Below are 21,261 nucleotides of genomic sequence, written 5' to 3'. Positions count from 1 at the left end.
CATGAGGTCCTGGATTCATTCAATCCGCCATACCTCCATTAAAATAAATAAATAAACCTAATTACCTCCCTCCAAAAATTAAAAAGAAAAAGAAAAAAACCTCAAAAGCGACAAAGTACTTTTGTATCCTTACTGCATGCCTAAATGCTTATACTTTTTTTTCCATTTTTTCATGGTTGCATAATATATTGGTGTGTAGATTCATGATTCAACAATTTTGCTATTGATGGATATTTAGATTGCAGTTTGAACAAATAAAGGTCTTCATACCTATATCTTTGCATCATTTTCTTAGGGTTGGTTCTTAGAAGTGTAATCACTGAACACTCCCTCTCCAGACAGGTTGTATTTATTAATTTGCCCTCCCCACCAAAGGAGCCTCACCTGAAGAGTACTTTCCGTTTACCCTCAGCAGCGTGGAGTATTACTGTCCTTTTAAACCTCTTTGCTAGGCATTTCCTTGTTTCATTCATAGTTAATTGATTATAACTGAAATTGTACATTTTCCCCACGTGTATTGGCCAAGTGTAACTTATGTGAATTCTCTTCATTTGCCTTTTCCATGTAGGAAAAGTAAAAGACGCTCGTTTGCTCCACCTTCAGGACCATGGTTTTCTCACCGAGAACTTCACTGATGCTTTCAACATCCTTTAACTTGTCAGCCGTGTGCCAAACATTTATACCATGTAATGTGTGGCCTACAGACAACACTTTAAAAATTTACTTGTATTCTTTGTTGATTAACTTGAGAGTTTTCCAGAAAACTTCAAAAACTTGTGATCTTCAGATAGGTTCCCACAGCCAGTGTTGTAAGTATCCAGAGATAAGACCAATTTTGCTATCGTGTCCTTTACACTGTAGTTCTGAAGCTAACAAAGTCACAGAACCGTTGGAAGATATCAATTCAGAGCACATACTCAGCATATACAACACTGTTTAATGTGTGTATAAAAAGGGGTCATATTTCTATTGAACAGCATTGTTCTAGAATGTAAGTGCAAGGCACTGTGACTGTTTATTCACTTGGCCATAGAATCTTCTGACTGCCACATATTCTTTCTGCAAATTAACAGCTCTGTCAGCAGCAGTGTCTTTGATCTTGCACACTAGCCTGATGTAAGTAGCACTGTTAAGATTCTAGCTAGACGCTTGAGGTATGCATTTTCCTTGGAATTTGTACTCATATAGCATTATCATTCTTCTATGGAAAGAATACTTTTTTCCCCCATTTTTTTTTTTTTTTGAGGAGGTACTGGGGATAGAACCTAGGACCTCATGCATGCTAAGCACATGCTCTTAGCTATGCTAAGCATATCTCTCCTGAGCTATTACCCTCCCCTTGGAAAGAATACTTTCGATGATCCAACAACACAGGTTTGGATCTTTCTTTTGACAAGTGGCAGCACTTATCAAAAGTGAACAGGGGAACAGATAGGAGGCAGAGCAACCGGGAGGGACAGTTTTGCAAAAGCCAAGCCAAAAACAAGTACCTCTGCCACGGGGATGGTGAAAAGAAGACGAACTAGAAGCATTTAGAAATAATAGGTAGGGGGACCAGCTGAACGTAGGGGCTAAAAATAAAAAATGTGAAGTCAGGGATATAATTTCCTGCACAAAGAAAACCCGAGTAGATGATAAGAATGTCGATTAAGGAAATACAGAAAGAAGAGCAGATTTAGGGATTCCAAGTGGGGACAAGAGGTTCAGTTTGAGAGTTTATCTTAGACGTGTTGAGTTTGAAGTGCCTGTGGAACGATCAGGTTGGAAATGACGGTGTAAAGCTCAACAGTGAGACAAAAGTTTGAGATGTACAGGTTAACAGGATAACAACTAAGGACAGAGAGAGGAGACGTCAACCAAGGGGGATGCCCAGAGGAATCAAAGGAGATGGAAGTGCAGCCCAGAAGACTGCAGGAGGACAAAAAAGCATGTCACAGAAGCTGAATACAAGAATTCCAGGAAGGAAAGGGTGCTCATCAGTGAGATCAAGTTCAAAGAGGATGGAAAAGAAACCACTAACAGATGTGGTTAGAGTTCACTAGAATCAGCACCTAGGAGGGCACTCGTGATCTTTATAGGACCACAGTCTGCCAATGCCTGAAACTGCTCTAACGGGGGACACAATCTTTCATTCTGCAATAAGAAACAAAAGGCTTAAAATTCAAGTACCTCCTCAAGTTAAAATAACAAACTCATTTTTTTTCTAAAGTTTAATGAATCACAGAATTTTAGAATTGGAAGGGTGCTTGCTGATCATCTACCTAATCCATCCCCCTCATTGTATGGTTGAGGAAAGTCCAGTACAAGGAAAGTTTCAAGGAAGAACCAGACCAGGCCCAGAGCTAATACCGAGTCCAGGCCACGGAGCACACAAAGCCCCTACGTAAAGTCCCCTCTGCTTTAATCAAAATGGAAGTACATGTCCAGAATTAAACATACTATATTTGAGAGTAGAGGCTTTATTTACAATGATACTCAAACAGGATTTAGCAAAAGATCCCCTTCCTCCTCATCAGCACTGACTGTACCTCATAAACAAAAAGAAACATCCTGGGGGCAGGAAGTGAACGCTCTCCTCAGATTTCTTCTCTAAATCCCAAATAAGTTCCCTGCTCCCAGCTCTTAGTAGGACAGTTGGTAGACATTTATTAGCAGCTGGGAGTCAAACTCCTGTATCCGAGGAATGTGTCCAGGGAAGACTTCAACACAGGCAGGGAAAACTTCAGGCTTTCACCTCACTCATGGCCTCCATAAGGCGAGCGCTGTTGGTGACTGCTGTTGTCAGAAAAATGAACCTGTACCCTAAGGAGTCAAAAGCACCACCATATGTGACTGAGAGCAGAACTAGGCCCCCAACATGAGCCATGTCAAGCCTCTCCAGTTCCACGGCCTTAGCTGGGTCAGAGTACCAGTTTAGAGACACAGAGACATCAGTGTCATGCTCTTGGGCACAGCAACTTGCCATGCAAGCTTGTTGGAACCGGGCTCCCTGCTATTCAGCCCATAGCAAATGGAAGCAAATGGTACCCAGAGCCCAGTAAAAAAGGCTTCCTGAGTGCTGCCCTCAGGATCCCATGGAGGCTGGTTCTCACCTTTCTCTCTGCCCAGGAATCGGAGGGCTGAGATCTCCGAGAATGTGCAGCCACCCAAGAACACCACCAAGATGAGGCGCAGGGACTCGCTGGAAGCCTTGTCTTCCTTGGTCATGTCTGCGAAGATCAGACCAGACTCAGCTTTTCACCCAGCTCACTTGCTCGCTCGCTCACTCTACTGGGTGATGCATCCAGCCCTCCTCTCAGTCCACCCAGCCCGCCTCCACCCTCTGCCGGTCAAGGCCACTCACCTGTGAATGCCAACTCACTGCAGTTGAGCAGCCTCACCACTTCATCCAGGCCCTGCCAGCTTCGCCGCTCCAGCACCTGGGAAGGCACAAGCGCTAGGTTCAAGTCGAGTAGCAGTCAGACTGCCAGGGTTCTTGCCAGTCACTAGGGTAGTTAAAAACTAGGCCAGGCCAGGGACTAAGAGAAAGCAGAGAGCGTGAAATATGAATGGGAGCAAGTCACCTGTTCTCACCTGCTCAATGATTCGGCAGCTCAGGGGCACATAAGCCCCACTGAACACATACGCCATGTCGCGTGGCACTTTCAGATCATACTCGCCATCCACACGTGGGATCTAGAGGGTAAAAGGGACTGCATGAGGCAAGTGACAACTCAACCCTCTAGGCCTGTACAGGGTCAGAGAAAAGTGGCATATCCCTAAGAACAGTTCATACTTCAACTAAAGGGAGAACCAGTAATTACCTCTGGAAAAAAAAAAAAAAAAGAATCCGTAACTAAAGATGAAAGCTGTTTAGTACCTGCTGATTCTCTTGAATGAGTTCCCATGCTCCCTAAGAAGGGCAAGAGGGAAGGCTGCCCCTTTCTGACCCCTCAGTGACATGGGACGGGTCTGTCACTGAAGCAGCACTTAGCATATTCTGTGACATTGGCAGCTGCTTGTTACGTGTTTATTAAATGAATGAATCTTTGTGTTATTCTTGTTATTAAATTAAGCTCATGCTATAATGCTACTAAATGAAAGGATCTTTATAAAAACAAAATGACAGAGAAGCTTTTGTGGATTCAAAGTACTCCACAGAGGACTGAACCTGTCACCTCCCCTACCCACCCCTGTTCTACATACCAGATTCAGCTTCTTGCTGATGGCACGAAAATTGCTCCTCTTGGCCAAAGAACTGAAGGCATCAGTAATCTTTCCTGGGGAAGAAATCAGTGTTGAGTTTCATCTAAGGTTTATGGATTAATGATGCTGCCACAGGCTATACCATCCAGGAAATAAGAGGACCGCCTCTTCTCAAATAGCAAGACCTATCACATTTGAAGATCCCCCTCAAAGCTAGTCACCTCTACTTCCCTGGAATTGATGAAGACATTCACCACTCTTCCCACTCACAGTCTTCCCTCTCCTACAGGGTACCAGCTGTCTACTAAATGCAATCTACAGGGTGACCCTAGTTTACTGGTTAAGTGTATGACCTTTGGAGTCAAACCGACTTGGGTTCAAATCTGACTTACTGAGGAACCTCGAACAAGTCCCTTAACCTCTCTAAGTCTCAGTTTCCTCATCTGTAAAATGGAGATAATAAAACTTACCATATAGAAACTCTATGAGGATTAAATGAGGAACTGTATCTAAAGGGCTTAGCACATCAGTGTTCACTAACTGGAAAGTGCTCTTACTAGCAGAAGTAGTGGCAGTGAGGACAGTTAAAAGTAAGGAATCACTTCCTCCCCCAACCCCCAGCTCATTCTTTCCCTCTCAGGGTGCTCTGCCTGTTGAGAAGAGGCAACAACAGCTGAGGAGGGGAAACAGGTTACCTGGGCTCCTGCTCACCTGCAGCCTTGTCCGTTACCAGCTTGCTCACTTTACTCTCTACAGCTGTGAGGGTGTCCCCCGGGGCCTGCTCTGTTAGGAGCCCAGCTCGCCGCAGATTGGAGAAGGTGAGCAGGTGCTCAGGGCCATAGCTCTGAAGAAAATGCAATGCAGCTCTCTACCGAGCGTCTGCCAGAGGTCTAGCACTGTTAGCTGACATGAGGTGAAGGATTATGCAGTCTGTGTCCTGAGGAGCTCACTCTTGTTTGTGGGAAAGATTTTCATGCCAGAAATAACCAAACACCAAAGAAGAATAAAAGCAGCACGAAACAATGAAAGAACTCAGAAAGCTATGGATGTAAGGATGGTGGGGAAGGCTTCACAGATGAGGCAGGACTTGAGGAAGACCTGGAAGGAAAGCTGTATCACTGCCTCTCAAGGTGCTAAAGGGAGGGAGAGTCCAGGGGTAAGAACTCACCACTGGGTCCAATAGCTGAACTATACAAACTCCCCCTGCACTGGCCACATGAGAGGCGAGCAGAGTGATACAACAGCAGTGGGGAAGGGTCTCTGTGTGCTGAGGGGTGACTATCCCCACAACCTCTGAGAGGGAGGCCACATGGGAACAGGGTGGTGATGTGGGCAAGAACGGGACCATTTCTTTTGCCTCTTTCAAAAAGGTCCAATGACCTCCCTCCACCACGTTCCCTCAAGAATGCATTCTCCTGACCTTACCTGCAGATACTGGGTTTTCAGGGATCGGTAATCCTTGGGGATCAAACCTGAGGAAAATCAAGGTTCATGACAACATGTTCATGAGCCAGTTGAGGTGTCCTAAAGTGTATAGCCAAACCAACCAACCAGCAAACCCTCCTCCCCCCACCAAAACAAAAAACCAACAAAAAAACCCCAAAACCCTAATCAGAAGGAAGGCATCAGTAAATGATGTTAACCTTACATCCTATGCAGTTGACTCTAAATTGACTCCTAAATTTAAGTTTGCTTATTAAAAGCTTTATAAAGCCTGGAGCTGAGAGTTCCAAGGAAGAGCCCTGAGGAAGGAACACTGAAACGAATGCTAATCCAATCCGTAGTGGGAGGTGCGGTGGGATGCGGCAGAAGGGAGGAGGAGGGCCTTCATGGGCTTTTCTTCCAGGCTATGGGCCAGTTCTCCTGGGAACTGCTTTACAGCTACAGAGCAATAGGAAAAGTGTTTAAATGAGTTCCCAAAGTGCCGTCTTAGACATTTTTCTCCATAGAGGTAAGAAGAAATGAGCTTCCAACTACACTAAAGGGGATCCAGAATAAGCAGACTACTTCTCTGGGTAGGAACAACCTTAAAGAATGTTCACTAATTGGAAGACTTCAACAGTCAAAACAAGTTGCCATGAAAGGTTGGGCAGTCCAGGCTTTTAAAATGTTTATGAAATTGGTTTTTCTTGGACTGTGTCCTTATTATGAAATCTTATTGAGGATAGGAGGCAAGATGGAACGATGAGAGAATTGCTGCCCAGCTCTACCCCTTTGCAGTCCTATGATGGGACAGGCCTTGTTCTAGGGGCCTGGATATGGTCCTGCTTAGGGCTGGGACAATAAATTACTCTATGACCTGTTTCACCCAAAACAAAAACTGCTTTATTTTACAGGGGAAAGAATCCACAAGATTACACGGAAACATTCTGTCTGCTAAGATAGTTCTCTCTCATTCAAAATGATTTATTCCATTCCTAAGGGCTAGCTTTTCAATCTGGTATCTTTTGTCCCTGGGACTCACCATTCTCAGTGATGGACAAAAGGCACATGAGGCGAAGGCTTTCTATAGGTGACACCTGCACAGGAAGAAAGAGGCAAGGAGAATTCAAGTGTCATAACACATTCTTCTCCCCTCTTCCTTCTGCTTGAGCCCCACCTCTAAATGCCATTCCCACCACATCCCCGCATCCTTCACCCTCCCCACCCCGCTTCACCTGCCGGTCTATGTGCTCTTCAATGTAGTTGGTGCTTTCCCGGATGTTGAAGCCCTCCAGTAGCGCTGTGAGTAATCAGAGGACAGCCTGTTACTAGGGGAGTGGCTTGGCTGTTGCCGTCTATGCTAATGGGCATCTGTCTCCCCATCTCTTTCTCCATCCTTGGGGTGGGTTAAGGGGTCCCCAGGACTTCTAGCAGGAACCACCATTCCACACAGCCAGCATCAGCTGGAAAGAGCCAGAGAGCATCTCTTCAGGGTGGGCTGGGGCTGGGAGCCAGGGAAGCAGAGCATGAGAAGTAGCCAAGTTACCATGCTCAGTCTTGATGAGCTCCTGGAAGTCCTGCTTGGTTTTCTTCTTCATGATGGATTCACAGGCCCCAATATCTGCAGAGAGGATGGAAGGGGAGCTGACATAGTCCTGGTTCAAGAAGGATGTCTCTTTATTGTCCAGAAGAATAAAAACCTCTTAAGGCAAAATGCAAAAGCACTTCTTCCCACTTTAGACCAAATAAAAGCATTATCTGCCAGATGAACGGGGACCTCCTCCTGGGGGCAAATCTCTCAGCATTCCCTCACCCTGCCCTTAAGCTGAAACCTACGGAGGCTCAGCAGGCGGTGCTCCTGTTTCAGTCCCTTGAGCTCCTGGGACACAAAGTTCTTCATCTGCTTGATGTCCATGCCTCTCCGGCGCTGTGGGGACATCCCATGAGTTCAATCTCTCTGCCCTCAGATGTGAGCAACCACTACCCTCCCTCAGTGCCCACCCACTCTAGTATCAGAAGGGGAGCCGCTGAGGAAGCAGACAGAGAACCGGGCGGGGAGCCTCACGTCATACTGGGCCTGCAAGTTCCGGGCCTTCTGGCTCAAGAAGCCAAAGACGTTGGAGAAATGCTCATTACGAATCTCATTAAACACCTGTGAGGGGAACAAGACAGGAAGAACTTACTGTACAGAACCTCACCTTGTTCCTTCCTACCTCATCAGTGTCATGACAGCACAGGAAGAGTGCTCAGCTGTTCCAGCAAAAGTACCAAGACATCTGCACTGGTATCAATACATATATGTCAAATCCCTGCTACGTGCTCTGGGGTAAACTCTAAGTGGTGGGGCATCCCTCTGTCTGGGGGACTCAGCCTCCACTCCCAGCACCGGGACCCACAGCATCATGGAAGCAGTGGCCCTGGGTAAATGCACTGCTGGGACCCAAGCACTCACCTTGTCCTCGGCATTGAGTAGCACCTTCAGGCTCTTGTCAGAGGATGTGACTTCTGGGCCAAAGTCGACACTCCCTTTGAAAGCAGAGGGGACAGCTATGAGGATCTCTGATGAGGCCTTCCTTCTCCTCCCTTTCTTGAACTGCCATTAAAGGCCCCCGAAACTATTTGGAAGCCCTGCCAAATAGTCAGAGTCTGGGTCTCTCCCACAAGCCCCGCCCCACCGCAGGAGGCTCCAGGAGCTGAGGACACCTCCATCCCGCCGAGATGCCACTTACCACATTTGATACGGAAGGTGTCATCCACCAGGCCCTCGTAAACCACCTGGGAGCAAAGTGCCGTCACAAAGTCCACGTCTGAAAGCGAGATCCCTGACCATGAGGGTCCTCCCTGACGCAGCCTCTTACCCAGTTTGCTCAGTATCAGCTCAAGTGCCTTCCAAGGGGCCCAAGGGCCCACGATCCCAATTAACACTGGCATTTACAGCCCCAACTTGAGGATCCTAACTGTGTTACCATGTTTTCCACATTCTCATGTCTTCTAGGTCCACGGATGAGAGGAGTGCTGAGCATAGTTTACCTCTGTCCAGGAGAAAGATATGTCCAATTTCTGGCCTTCGGCCCTTGGTTTCACCATCCTCCTCCTCCTCCAGGTTCCTCCACAATTCATGTGACATCTGCCAGGACCCAAGAAATTCTCAATCTTATGTCCAGGTCCGTACTGCAGCCCCACTCCTACAGAACCCAACCTCTTTGACACCTCATGTGACACTTCCCCTTGACCCCAAGAGGGAAGCTAATTATTAACAATATTACCTACTCGACGCCCATCTGTGTCCATCCCTCCCCATCCTCCCCCACACCAGTGAAGGAATATCTCTGTCTCTAAAGATTTAGGAATGCTGCCCAGAGGACCTTGGCTCTTGCCATTCTGTTAGCCACACAAGCTCTCTCTGAGGCCTATTCTGGAGCAATAAAAGCAAAGTAAAGAATATACCTCACATCACAGGTGCCCATGAACAACCTCAGTGGGTAGACAGCAGGTGAAATAGGGACTATCAGGACAACAAAACTGCTCACCTTGGCACACCTGCCAATTCCATAGCAGTAAGGAAAAGGTCCATAGAGAGTGCTGAGGAGGTGCAAGGCCTGTGCCACAGTGTTGATCCAGCGCTGATCTCCTTCCTGCAGGGACCACATGGGCCACAAAGATATGGATCAGCCCGACAGATCCATCTGGAAAGTGGCTAGGCCTAGAAGCCCTGGAGCAGAAAGGCAGGGTCTGGGCAATGCTTGAAAGAGCTCATTTTCATTGATCCCAAAGGAAGCCCCGTGGACATCAACCAGTAACATTCAATCTCCAAATCACGATCACTCATAATAAATTACATGAGTTGGATGAAGGTTAAATCCACATTTCTAGCCCACGGGACCCCATGTTTGTCCCCACCCCTCAGTGCCAAGACCCAAGGGCCCTGCATTTACCAGAAAGTAGTCCCTGAAAAATTCTGGGAGTTCCATGCTCAACAGATCCACATCAAGAGGCAGCAAAGAGAAGGCCCATTCGTCACAGCTCACATCTGTGGGTACAGAGAGCATCAGCCTCCCTGCAGAAGGCACGTAGCTCCACATTAAGAAGGATGGGGAGGTATAGCTCAAGTGGTAGAGTTCCTGCTTAGCATGCACAAGGTCCTGGTTTCAATCCCCAGTACCTCCACTAAAAATAAATAAATTACCTACCCCCAAAATAAGAATTTTGTTTAATTTAAAAATGTATTAAACAAAAAAAGGACAGTCCACCACAGTCATGCAAAAATTCCTGAGTGCCTGCCACACGCCAGGTACTGCACTAAACACAGGATGCTCAGAGATGAATAAGGTACAGTTTCTGCCCAGAAGGGGCCCACAGGCTGGTAAGGAAAGGAGACACGTACATAACAGCCCATAATACAATGTGATAAATGGTGTGTTTTCATTAGCATGCTGGCAAAACATACATTCATTCACTATTCATTAAATACTGACTGAAAGCCACATATGTGCAAGCACCAGGCTAAACACTGGGGATGTGGTGGTGAAGAGGAACACACTCCTAACTTCTGGAGCCTCCAGTGTAGAAAGAGAGTTGAGCACCAGACAAACGTAATTAGTTTTGTGCTCCAAAGAAGTAAAACAGCAATCCATGGACACAAATATTTCAGGGATCTAACCTCAACGAGGGGTAGAGGAAAGACCTCCCTAAAAAAGTGACATTAGGCTTAGAATTTGAGTATGGTCTGGGTAGGCAAAAAGTTGTAGGGTGAGGAATATTCTAGGCAATAGGAACAGATGTGTGAAGTCCCCAGGGCTGGAGGGTAGTGAGTCGGGAGAAAGGAGAGGCATGTGATGAAGCTAAAGGCCAGGAAGGGGCCAGACTGAAGAGGCGGAGGAGCCACGCTGAGGAGCCTGGGCTTTATTCAGAGCCACTGCAGGATTTCTAGCAGGGAGTACCATGACCAGGTTTGTGTTGCACGGAGGATGGAGTGAGGCAAACACAGAGGAAAGAAGACACAAATTCTCCTGGTGGAAGTCTTGAAAGGTGAGAGGAGAGCGGCCGGTGATTTCCAACTGGAACCCTGGCATCCCTTTCACGCTGTCTCACCAGTGTTCTAATTTGGGGTCTGACTTCCTGTTCTCAGGACCCTCTCCTCCCGATAGGCCGACAGGAATAAGACATGGGAAAGGAGGAGATGGGGCAGGGGAACAACCATTATGTCCTTCTTCCATGTGCCCTCCCCGCTTCCACTCACACCAGTCTCCTCTCACCTCCATAGATGCCCTCTTCCTCGAGCACCATCTCACACGCATAAAACTGGAAGAGAAAGGGAAGCTGATTAGTAACCACCTTCTCTGGTCTTTTCATTTCTTAGGAGTTCCTCTGTGGTCACTGCTGAGGACCACACTTGTCGAACCCAATGAAAAAGATTAGAGAACCTGGACTCTTAGATCTAGAAAGGACCACTGTTATCATCTAGCCTAATGCATTGTTTCCTTTTCAGCCATTTTATTTAGTCATTGAGTCGGTTGTATTTTTCTTCCTGAGAGACTGGAGAAGCTTTACAAAGGAGAAGGGACTTCAACTGTCATGGAAGGGTGAGTCCTGCAGGCAGAGATGGGAAGAAGGGCATGAGAGGTTCTAGAAAAAGAGGAGGAGGAACAGGTGTAGGTAAAGCACAGTGGTGTGAGAGAGGATGGAGGAATTTCTGGTTAGGACATGTCCATGGGACCTCTGGAGACACTGAGGGAGGTCTGGACATACAGCCTTCGGGGGTCAATGGCACATATGCTGCACTTAAAGTGGGTGGTTTGTCCAAAGACCACACAGAGAGAAGAGAGCTAAGGGTAGGACTCCATGGAACCAAAACTAAAAGGGCGCACCATCCAAGACCTGGCAGAGAGGACTGAGGAAGAATACACAGAGAGGTGTGACCAGGAGAAAACGGCACCTCTAAAGGCAAAGGAGGTCAGAGCTTCAAGGAAGAATGAGCAACAGTGTCCAATGACAGAGAAGTTAAGTAGGATGAACATAAAATAGATATCACTGGATTTGACAACAGAGACCTTAGGGGACTAGATGAAAAGATGGAGGTGGATATGAGGAAGCAGAAGCAGTGACAGCAGATAACTCCTCACAGAAGCCTGGCCATGAAAGAAGGGAGAGTCCCTGATAGGGACAAGAGATGAAGGATGGAGAACTGTTTAGAAGAGACCGACATGGCTGAAGATATAAACAGTCTACCTGATGAAGCAAGAGAGTGGAGGAGGAAGGCAGAGATGGAGCCAAGAACACGGGTGAGCTGCTGATCTTAGATGGGACAAGGCCAGTGGCTCGTCCTCCTTTGAGATGGGTAGGAAAAGGATGAAACATTTGAAGGTAATGAGAAAGTTGAGGGCACTTCCATCTGATAAGGATGATGACAATAATAACAGTGGGTGTGTACGACACATTTTACATGTACTAGGCATTGCTGTTAGTGTTTCAGAAGGATTACCTCTCTTGACGCTCAAAGCTCTATGAGATGTGGCAGATTAATGCTATGTGCTCCTTGTTTTATGGTTACACAGAAGAGTCCTAATTACCCCTCACTCATTTCTGTCAGTAAAACTGAAATTGAAGGGCCTACTTCTAATGCTAAATGATGGAATTCCAGAGCCTGGTTTGAAGACTGCCAATGTTCACAATTAACAAAAAGGGTCTCAGGAAGAGATAAAGATTTCCTCTCCCCTACAGCTAATGAGGGAGAGATCATCTTGTGATGGAAAATTAGGTCAAAGAATTTGATTAGATAGGGTGTTAGAAACAGAAAATTCATTTAAAAATATCAATTTTGTTTTTCTGTGTGATATGGAGGTTTACAGGATGATTTGAAACTATTACCAACTTGTCCTATTCCCTATTTAAACAGATCTGTCCTTGGAAGTAAAATTTGAAAAAAAGGGTTTTGTAAGACTCCAAAAACTAGGAATTATTACTAAAGCTCCTTTAATAACATTCAAAAGCAACTTGTAATTCTGATTGGTTATTTGACTCAATAATTTCCTTGCCCTAACAACAATGTTATACTTGATATATTTGTATTCCTGAACAGGATAAATAGCTGTAAGATTGGGGAGGGTATAGCTCAGTGATGGGAGGGTATACCTCAGAGGGTATGCATGCATAAGGTCCTGGGTTCAATCTCCAGTATCTCCATTAAAATGAATAAACAAATGTAATTACTCTCCCCACAAAAAAAAAAAAGAAGAAAAAGAAAGAAAGAAAAGAAACCAACACTAAATAAATAAATAGCTGTAAAATTGTGCTATCAATCTTCAAATGATCTTCAAAGGAAGGTCATTGGTTCTTTCCTTTTCGTCCTTTTATGTGATAAGAAAACAGTAGAAGCCTGTGATTCCACTAGACATCTCAACAGAAACTGAAAGTCATCTCATTTAAAAAAGATAAGCACTATTATCAACTCCATTTTATAGATGAGAAAACTGAGACACAGAACAGTTAAATAACTTTTCCAAGATCACACAGGTAATAGGTGCTAAAGCAAGGATTCACACTGAAACAGTTTGGCTTCAGCATCTTTAGTCTTACCTGCTGCTATTTTCTCTAGAATTTTCTTGGGAAAATAGCAAAGGAATAAATCCCTGTGCTTTCCAGTTTAATTTCTACCTGCTCTAGGTGTGGCATGCACTGCTTGGTATAGCTTTTATAGGTCTATGGCTTGGTACATCATTCCTCCCAATCAATGAGATTGAGGATGTACCTACGATGCACCCCACTGATGTGGGGATGAGAGGGGAGCTCGATGGAATCGAGAAATGGAGATACTCTGATAGATCACCAAACACTTACTGCAGTTATTAAAGTAAAGATGGAAGAAACCTAGCCTGGCTATGCTAACTCACTGTGTGACTGTGGGCTTCAGTTTCCTAAGCTGCCTGAAGTCGGGTACAGTAAAATGGTCTCTAAGTTTCCTTTCCTGTGCAAGAAAAGGTTTTTCCAAAGTACACTGGTATAGTTCTAACAACCCAGGGAAAGCCCAGCCACATGCCTTAGAGGAGCATGGTGAGGGATGATTTATAATACTTATTATTAAAGGGATATAGGTAGAAAAAGCCATAACGTTGTGTACCATTACCATACAGGAATTTGTGTTAGAAGGTATACATAGTAGGTTCTACTTCAAAACTGTCAATATTTTCATTTAAAGAAGTCTCCACTACGCACAAAAATAGATAAAAAACAGATTTCTTCTGTATAGCACAGCGAACTCTATTCAATATCTTTTAATAACCTCTAAAGAAAAAGAATATGAAGATGAATATATGTATCTATATGCATAACTGGGACACTATGCTGTACACCAGACATTGACACATTATAACTTGCTATACTTCAATTAGAAAAAAGAGAAAAGGAAAGAAATCTATGTAGATGCCACCTCTCATAATCCCACAATCTTATCTAGGGAAGTTTGATGACAGACCCTCTGCTAAATGATCAGGACTACATTAAAGAAAAGACAATGACAGGTATTTTGTTCAGTCACACATAATTTGCTTAGAGGGAGATACAGCTGTTGGCCCCTTCCCCTCCCCTTTCCCAGTTCCCAATTCTGTTCTATCTTATCCCATGCCCACCAGGATCCAAACTCACCTTCTGAGGGCTGAAGATCACTTTGTATTTACGAGTTCGGCCAGCCAATTTGTCAGCATTGACAAGACCTACAGACAGAAGGGATGCAACCTAGAATGCCATGGGCCACTTGTTAGACTAGGAGCAAGGAAGTGGAGAGCCTCTACAAGGGGGATGGCCAGCCCAAACAAGTCTTTTCTCCTTAAAGGGTTCTTACGGCCAAGGCCCTTAGACCTTCCCATGCTTCCCCAGGTCTCAGATACATGGTACAGCCCAGCACACTCACTAGCAATGTACCGCATATTCTTGATGCGAGGTCTGACCAAGAAGCACAATCTATGGGAGAGAAGGGGAAAAAAAAAAACCTTATTGAAGAAAAATAATGAAGTTGGTAGAAACTGGAACAATGTCAACCCTTTTACCACTTGCTACAGTTCTCACCCCAGCCAAAGCCATGCCAGCTCTCTTGGCCGACCACATATCAACCACAGGAGACTCCCCTTGATAAAACAGGTATACTGGGGTGAGCTGGGGGCACTTGTTGGCCCTATGGTGGACCCAGGAGCTCCTGCTCTCAAATAAGTTACAGTCTATTGGGCAAAATAAGATGCACCTATGTATGGAGTAGATTAACAGTCAAGCATTAAAAAACACATTACGAGAAAGTATATAAAATAATGCTTTTCAAACTGGGGTTCATGGATGTATTCTCTATGTATCTAGGGGAACTTTTTTATTCCAAGGGAGGGTGTACATTACTTAGGTTGAGAAATATAAAAAATAAAAACAGAAAATAGACAACAGGCAGTATGTGACTGACTGTGCCAAGTGAACAGGACAAACACTAAACCCCATGCAAATCCAGAGGAGGAGAATATCACCCTGGGATAGCAACTAAGAGCCGCATGGAGGAGGGGAGCTGGGCTCTGAAGGCTGGGTATTTTTACAAGAGGAGTGAAGATAGGAAAGAATTTCAGGCAGGGTGGTCGGAGTGGCCAAAAGCACGGAGGTATGCGCACAGAACTGGAAGCACGTGAGAGCGCATACTGAGTTGAGCTCCAGGGCACCTGTGAGAGACCGGGCTGGAAAGGGGGTGTGAGGCCTCCCTGGAGATGGCCTGGGAATCTGTGGTGAGCGATGCGGACTTCACTTGGTAAGTAAAGGAAGCCTTGAAGGTTCTTGAGAGGAGCACAGTGAAAATATTTTTGAAAGATTAATCAATCTGGTTAAAGATGGTAGATTAGGTTAGAGAGAAGAGACAAGGGAGGGAGGAACTGCAGGAAGGGGGACAAATCAAGAGGCTAAAGCATAACTAATGGATGAAACTGTAGAAGTGCAGGGAGGTGAACTGTATCACAAACATCATGGTGCAGATCTTGGCCAAGGAGCCATGAAAGGCAAATGTGCAGGGACCTCCTCCAGCTTGGAGCTGAGACAGACCTTCTCAGATACTCACTGTTCACTGGAGCTGAGAGCTGGCTTGTTCTCCACTTTGTACAGTTTGTCTACTTCATGTTGCTACAGAAAGAATCCAGCAAAACAGTGGACATAAAAGTGCTTAGAAACCCAAAGCATGATACAAAGACAGGGCTCTTCTTGCAGGGCTCCCTCCCATTTATGTTAATTCTAGGAACAAGGTACCTCCCTGATGACCATCCCACTGAACCTTCCTCAAAGTGCCAAAAGAGAAACCAAAAATAAAACAATTCAAAAACAATACAAACAGCATTATCAATCCTCTTTTGTCCACTCAACTCAGCTACCTATATTTACCCTATAAGGGTAGTCACTCTTTAGTACCTCGTACTGTTCACCAAAAGAAAAACTGCTTAACGAGGAAAAAGGGGCCTGTTCCCACCTGGGTAAAGGGGCAGGTACCTTTAGGATGGAGACATTGGCGATTCGATCCAAAGGGCTCATGAGATCTGCCTCAATGAACAAGTCCTTTTTTCCTGGAAGCTGAGACAAAGACAGTATCTTGGGTCACTCACAGGTCACACAAGCTCCCTTGGCTGAGAGCCCATCCAGCCATCCATAAAATGGAAGCACAGTCTCTGAGGTGGAAGGGCACTAGACCTCATCTACGCCAGCCCCTAATTTATGGTCTATATTCACAGCTGACATTTCTCTACATGTTCACCTATTTTGTCTTCTCATTTTCTGCACCAGTGGAAAGATATTTCACCTTCTTTCTAAGGTTAAGTCTTTATCACTCAACCCTCCTGCTCGCTAGTGACCTTGTTGTCCTCCATCATTGCTGCTCTACTGCACTGCCTCCTCCACTCTGCCTCCTGATAACCCTGATCTCATGCTGAAGAAAGCCAAACAAAACAAATCCGTACCGTATATCCTGCAGCCCCTCAACTAACTGCCAAATATCTCTTTAAATAACATTTATCTTCTAATTACAAAAATAACCTAAGTCCAAGGCAGAAAACATAGCCCAGGATGGTCCTCACCCACCCACCCACTCTACCACCCCAAATCCCTGTCATCTGGTTCCCATTTCATCACTCCTGATGCTAATCTCTCATCTGTCCAGAGGAAGGAGAAGCCATACTGGGCAGCAGAGAGGGGGAAGTCATTCAAAGTTTCCTCTCATCTAGGCCTTGACAAATAGGTAGAGTGTTGGCAGTGATAAATTAAGATGGCAAACCAGCAAAGGCCAGGGAAAGCGAACAGGCTGAATGGTGAGGGCAGAACAAGCAATTCTGTCTGGCTGATGGGTGAGGTACATGTAAGGCAGTGGTTCCCAACCAGGGATGATTTTGCCCCACAGGGGACATTTGACAATATTTGCAGAAATTTTTGGTTGTCAACCTGGGTGCAGGGGATGTTACCAGCATCTAGTGGGTAGAGGTTAGGGATGCTGCTAAACATCCTACAATGCACAGGACACACAACAAAGGATTTACGAGCCCAAAAAGTCAGGCCAAAATGCAACAGCACCCAGGTTGAGAAATCTTGATGTAGGGCAATGGTGGGAAACAAGATTGAAACATCTGACTAGAATTGGAGCATGCAGGGTTCCAAATGTCAAGTTGGGGAATTTGGATTTCATCTTCTACAGAACAAGGGAAAACAGAAAGCTTTTGTGCACTGAAGCATCCAATTAGCTGAGAATTTCAGTTAGGTAAACCCGGGAACTGAGGGTAAAATGGATTGGAGATACGAGAAACCAGAAGCAAGGAGTCCATTCATATGATTAATGCAACCGTCCATTCATGTGATTAAGCAGCCCAAGCATGGGGTAATAAATGAGGACCTGATAAACTGGTGGTAATATGAACAAATATAGGTTAAGAGATACATGGAACATGTAATAGAACTTTTTTTAGTGGTTCTAACTAGCATCTCTTTTCAACTCCTCAGACATTTGTTGAGTGTCTTTCATGTGCAAATCACTGTGCTACCATCCAGGACCTATTACAGAGAAATAAAATATGGTTTCACATCCCCTGAGGTTCTCCTAAGTCCCCATCTTCACCCTAGCCGCAACCCTACATTTCTATCTGCTGAATGTTACAAGCAGTATTTCCTACTAGCATCTTAACTTCACCCTATCCAAACCCAAACTAATCAACTTCCCTCACCAAACCCATTTCTCTTTCTAATTCTTTTTCTCATTTCCATTCAGTGTTCATGCAACAAATATTTATTAAGCACATGCTAAGTGCCTGACTCTAAGCTGGGTACTCACTGGGTATACAATGTTGAACAAAACAGATATGTTCCGTGTCCTTAAGGACCTTCCAATCTAGTGGGGGAAATGGACATTAAACAAATGACTATATATGTAATCCTTACAATTGTGGTAACAGCACTGTTTTCCTATTAACCCAAGTTAAAAATCTCAAACTCAGCTTTGCTTCTCCCTTAATTTTTACAACCAATTAATAAATCTTTGAGTCTTCTTTCACCATGACTTAAAAATCCATCACTCCCTTTCATTTCCACTGCCACTAAGTTTGCATGGGCCTTTGTTATTACTTCAGTCTGATCTATGGTCTCCTAACTGGCCTTCTTGTTGCCCATTTACCCAACTCCATGATAGCTATTAGAATTATCTTCAAGTATTGTTTCATGCCACAGATGGAAGAAAAAATCTTCAGTGGCTGCCTAATGCCTACAGTGTAACTTCTAATCGTTCTCTTCCCTGTTCCACATGCCTTGTCCTTCCCTGTTCCTCAGCTCTGCTCCTACCAGTCCATCTGCCTGGAACATCCCCTCCCATCTCCAAGGAAAATATGCTTATCTTCAACTCCAGCTCCATAAAACTCCTAGATCACTCTAGCTAGAAATGATTGTTTCAGGCACCCAAGCTATCACTCCCTTACCACTTACTCATGACACCCTGTGTGTGGTAATTTGTGTTTCATACATCCCACTGGAGTGTAAAATCCCTAAGGACAAAGATGTCTTAACTATATTTCCATCCCCAGTGATGCCTGGCACTAGTGGTGTCTCCCTTGCCTGTATGGAAAAAAAAAAGGGAGGGGGTGATTTCCATTAATTCTCTGGTCAGGTTATCCCAAGCACCGGTTTTCTTCCAGCCACCGGTTTTTTTCCTTACTGCCACCGGTTTTCCTCCGGCTTCATTTTGGACCTGCCACAGAAGCTCCAAGGACAATACCAAGGGCCAAGAGCAAGATCAAGGGAACTCAGGAAGAAAGAACTATTCATCCACAGAGTGCAAAACTGCTGATGCAGTGAAGGCCCCCAGCGTGGCGGGCACTGACCTGCTCCAGCAGATAGATGAGCTGGTCTCGAGCAAGCCTCTTGAGCATGGAGAAGTCAGGTAGCTCTGGGGCGTCCGGCCGATGGGGAAAAGCCATGGCAGCGATCACCTCAGCCGCAGGGTGGAAGAAGTGGGGTGCCCTCCACTCTGAGAAGGCCGGCAGCGGCCCAGGGTAAGCGCAGGGTGGTTCTCCTTCAGGTCTGGCAGCTGACTTCGAAAGAGCCCCCGAAGGGGCCCTCGCTCCTCAGCCACACTCGAGGAATGAATGGCCACCTCTCAGTCAGGCAGCCGCAGCCTCAGGGGACCTCGCCTCAGGCCTGCAGCCTCCGTGCCCCGTCCTGCCCCTCCCGGTCCACTCGGCTTGTCAGCGGGATTCGGGTCTGCACCCGCAGAAAAACCCACCTCCAGCCAAAGAGAAAGGCGACTTCCTAGACCTCCCGGAAGTCCGTTACGCTCGCCCAGCGCTTAGCGTAAGGGGAAAGGGACGGCGTCCTGGAAGGGACATTTCAGAACGAGCGGCAACGCGTCATCGTTCCAGTCCCATACCTGGATAGCGGCGAGCGTTCCTTTCAAAAGAGGATTATGTCTTTAACTTTGAAGGGTACACCAGTTCTCCTCCTACCTCACTCAAGCAAGCGTTGGGCACTTGCTCGATTTTCAGAACTTCCTGAAATGGAAGAAACCACCTCGGAGTCCGGAGGGCACCGAGCACTGGGGATCTTGGCTGTCAATCAAATCTACTTCACAAATTTAGCCTCCAGCGAGGAGCTCTAGGGCTTCCGAACTGCGGCCGAACCTCAGGCGAGACGCATGAAGATGCGGGGCTGGTGTGAGGGGAGAGAAGAGGAACGCCTTAGGAGCCAATGGACGCGCAGTCCCACCAGCTGTTACCTTTGGATACCGGAATTTTCACTCATTAATGCCCTTAGTGGGAAAATGAATAAATAAACTGTGGCGTGTTCATACAGTGAAAATAACTGAATAGACGAAAGAAGCCAGACACGAGAGTGTCATGTATATGATGCCGTTTATAGCAGCTTCTTGAGAAAGAAAAACTTCAGAAAAGTGATTGACTTTGGGAATGAAAATTGGGAAGAAAATTAGTGAATTTTCAGGGGTGATGGTAATGATCTATACCTACCTTGTTGGGGAAAAAAGCTTGTAAGAGATATTATAATGCACAGATCTGGCTGACATATCTGAACTCATTAATCAATGGTAACATCACATCATCGTCTCCTGGTGAGATGCATAGGAAATATACAGCATCACCCATTGCCGAGAGTTAAACATGATCAAACCTAGAGATCTTGGATGGACCTGGAAATCGTCATTCTAAGCGAAGTAAGCCAGAAAGAGAAAGGAAAATACCGTATGATATCACTCATACGTGGAATAAAAAAAAAAAAAAAGAAAGACAAATGAACTTATTTGCAAAACAGAAACAGACTCACAGACATAGAAAACAAATTTATGGTTACCAGTGGGGGAGGGGGTGGGAAGGGATAAATTGGGAGTTCAAGATTTGCAGATACTAACTACTATATATAAAATATGTATACAAGTTTCTTCTGTATAGTACAGGGAACTATATTTGATATATTGTAGTAACCTGTAATGAAAAAGAATATGAAAATGAATATATGTATGTATATGTATGACTGAAATATGCTGTACACCAGAAATGGACACAACATTGTAAACTGACTATATTTCAATTAAAAAAAACCTAACTACTAGTTCATAGGAAATATAGGGAATAGTTAGAATATGATAAAAGACACCATGAATATATGTATGTTCATGTATAACTGGAAAATTGTGCTCTACACTGTAATTTGACACAACATTGTAAAATGACTATTACTCAATAAAAAAAGTTAAAAAAAACTGTAAGGATAAAATCAACCATATCCAAAATGCAGAAAATTATATGGGTCAAATGATCTGTCAAATGACAAGGAGAAGAAAGTGGAAGGGTAACACTTTAGAATAAAAGAGACTTCTGGGCCATAATGACACAATGCATTGTTTGGATCCCAATTCAAAGAAATTAACCAGAATACTATGAGGATATTAGCTGATTAGCTGATATTAAAGAATTACTAAAAATTTCAAGGTGTAGTAATGGCTTATATGCCCATGTTAAAAAGCAGTCCTTATCTCTTTGAGACACATACTGAAGTACTTACCAGTTAAATAATATGATGTCTGGCTTTGCCTTACAGTAAGCCAGGGGGAGATGTGGGGCAAGTATGCAGGATAATGAAAAAAGATTGGCCATTTGTTAAATGTTA

The 21,261-nt window shown here is 45.0% G+C and overlaps 1 protein-coding gene across 1 annotated transcript; it reads right to left on the bottom strand.

Annotated features, from left to right (window-relative positions):
- Positions 1 to 2,439: 2,439 nt before the first annotated feature.
- VPS33B (VPS33B late endosome and lysosome associated) lies at positions 2,440 to 19,416 on the bottom strand. Its single transcript, XM_006198440.4, has 23 exons — positions 18,966 to 19,416; positions 16,105 to 16,185; positions 15,683 to 15,744; positions 14,513 to 14,562; positions 14,248 to 14,315; positions 10,863 to 10,908; positions 9,543 to 9,637; positions 9,138 to 9,242; positions 8,638 to 8,734; positions 8,337 to 8,414; positions 8,060 to 8,133; positions 7,673 to 7,759; positions 7,444 to 7,534; positions 7,154 to 7,228; positions 6,843 to 6,907; positions 6,650 to 6,704; positions 5,611 to 5,657; positions 4,897 to 5,029; positions 4,186 to 4,259; positions 3,574 to 3,675; positions 3,344 to 3,419; positions 3,093 to 3,209; positions 2,440 to 2,802 (listed from the first exon to the last, which is right to left on the bottom strand). Exons 1-23 carry the CDS (start codon positions 19,059 to 19,061, stop codon positions 2,723 to 2,725), a joined length of 1,854 nt encoding a protein of 617 aa, XP_006198502.2. The 5' UTR covers positions 19,062 to 19,416; the 3' UTR covers positions 2,440 to 2,722.
- Between the last annotated feature and the right edge of the window lie 1,845 nt (positions 19,417 to 21,261).

The sequence above is a fragment of the Vicugna pacos genome, chromosome 27 (genome assembly GCF_048564905.1).
Source record: "Vicugna pacos chromosome 27, VicPac4, whole genome shotgun sequence".
Taxonomy (NCBI): Eukaryota; Metazoa; Chordata; class Mammalia; order Artiodactyla; family Camelidae; genus Vicugna; species Vicugna pacos.
This window is presented reverse-complemented; position numbering and strand designations above follow the sequence as displayed.

Excerpts from the sequence above, each read along its gene's own strand:
- VPS33B (XM_006198440.4), bottom strand. The coding sequence starts at position 19,061 with ATGGCTTTTCCCCATCGGCCGGACGCCCCAGAGCTACCTGACTTCTCC. Across the intron at positions 4,260-4,896 it reads GGTAACGGACAAGGCTGCAG|GAAAGATTACTGATGCCTTC; the intron begins GTGAGCAGGAGC and ends TTTCTTCCCCAG. Across the intron at positions 2,803-3,092 it reads ATTCCTGGGCAGAGAGAAAG|GGTACAGGTTCATTTTTCTG; the intron begins GTGAGAACCAGC and ends TTGACTCCTTAG.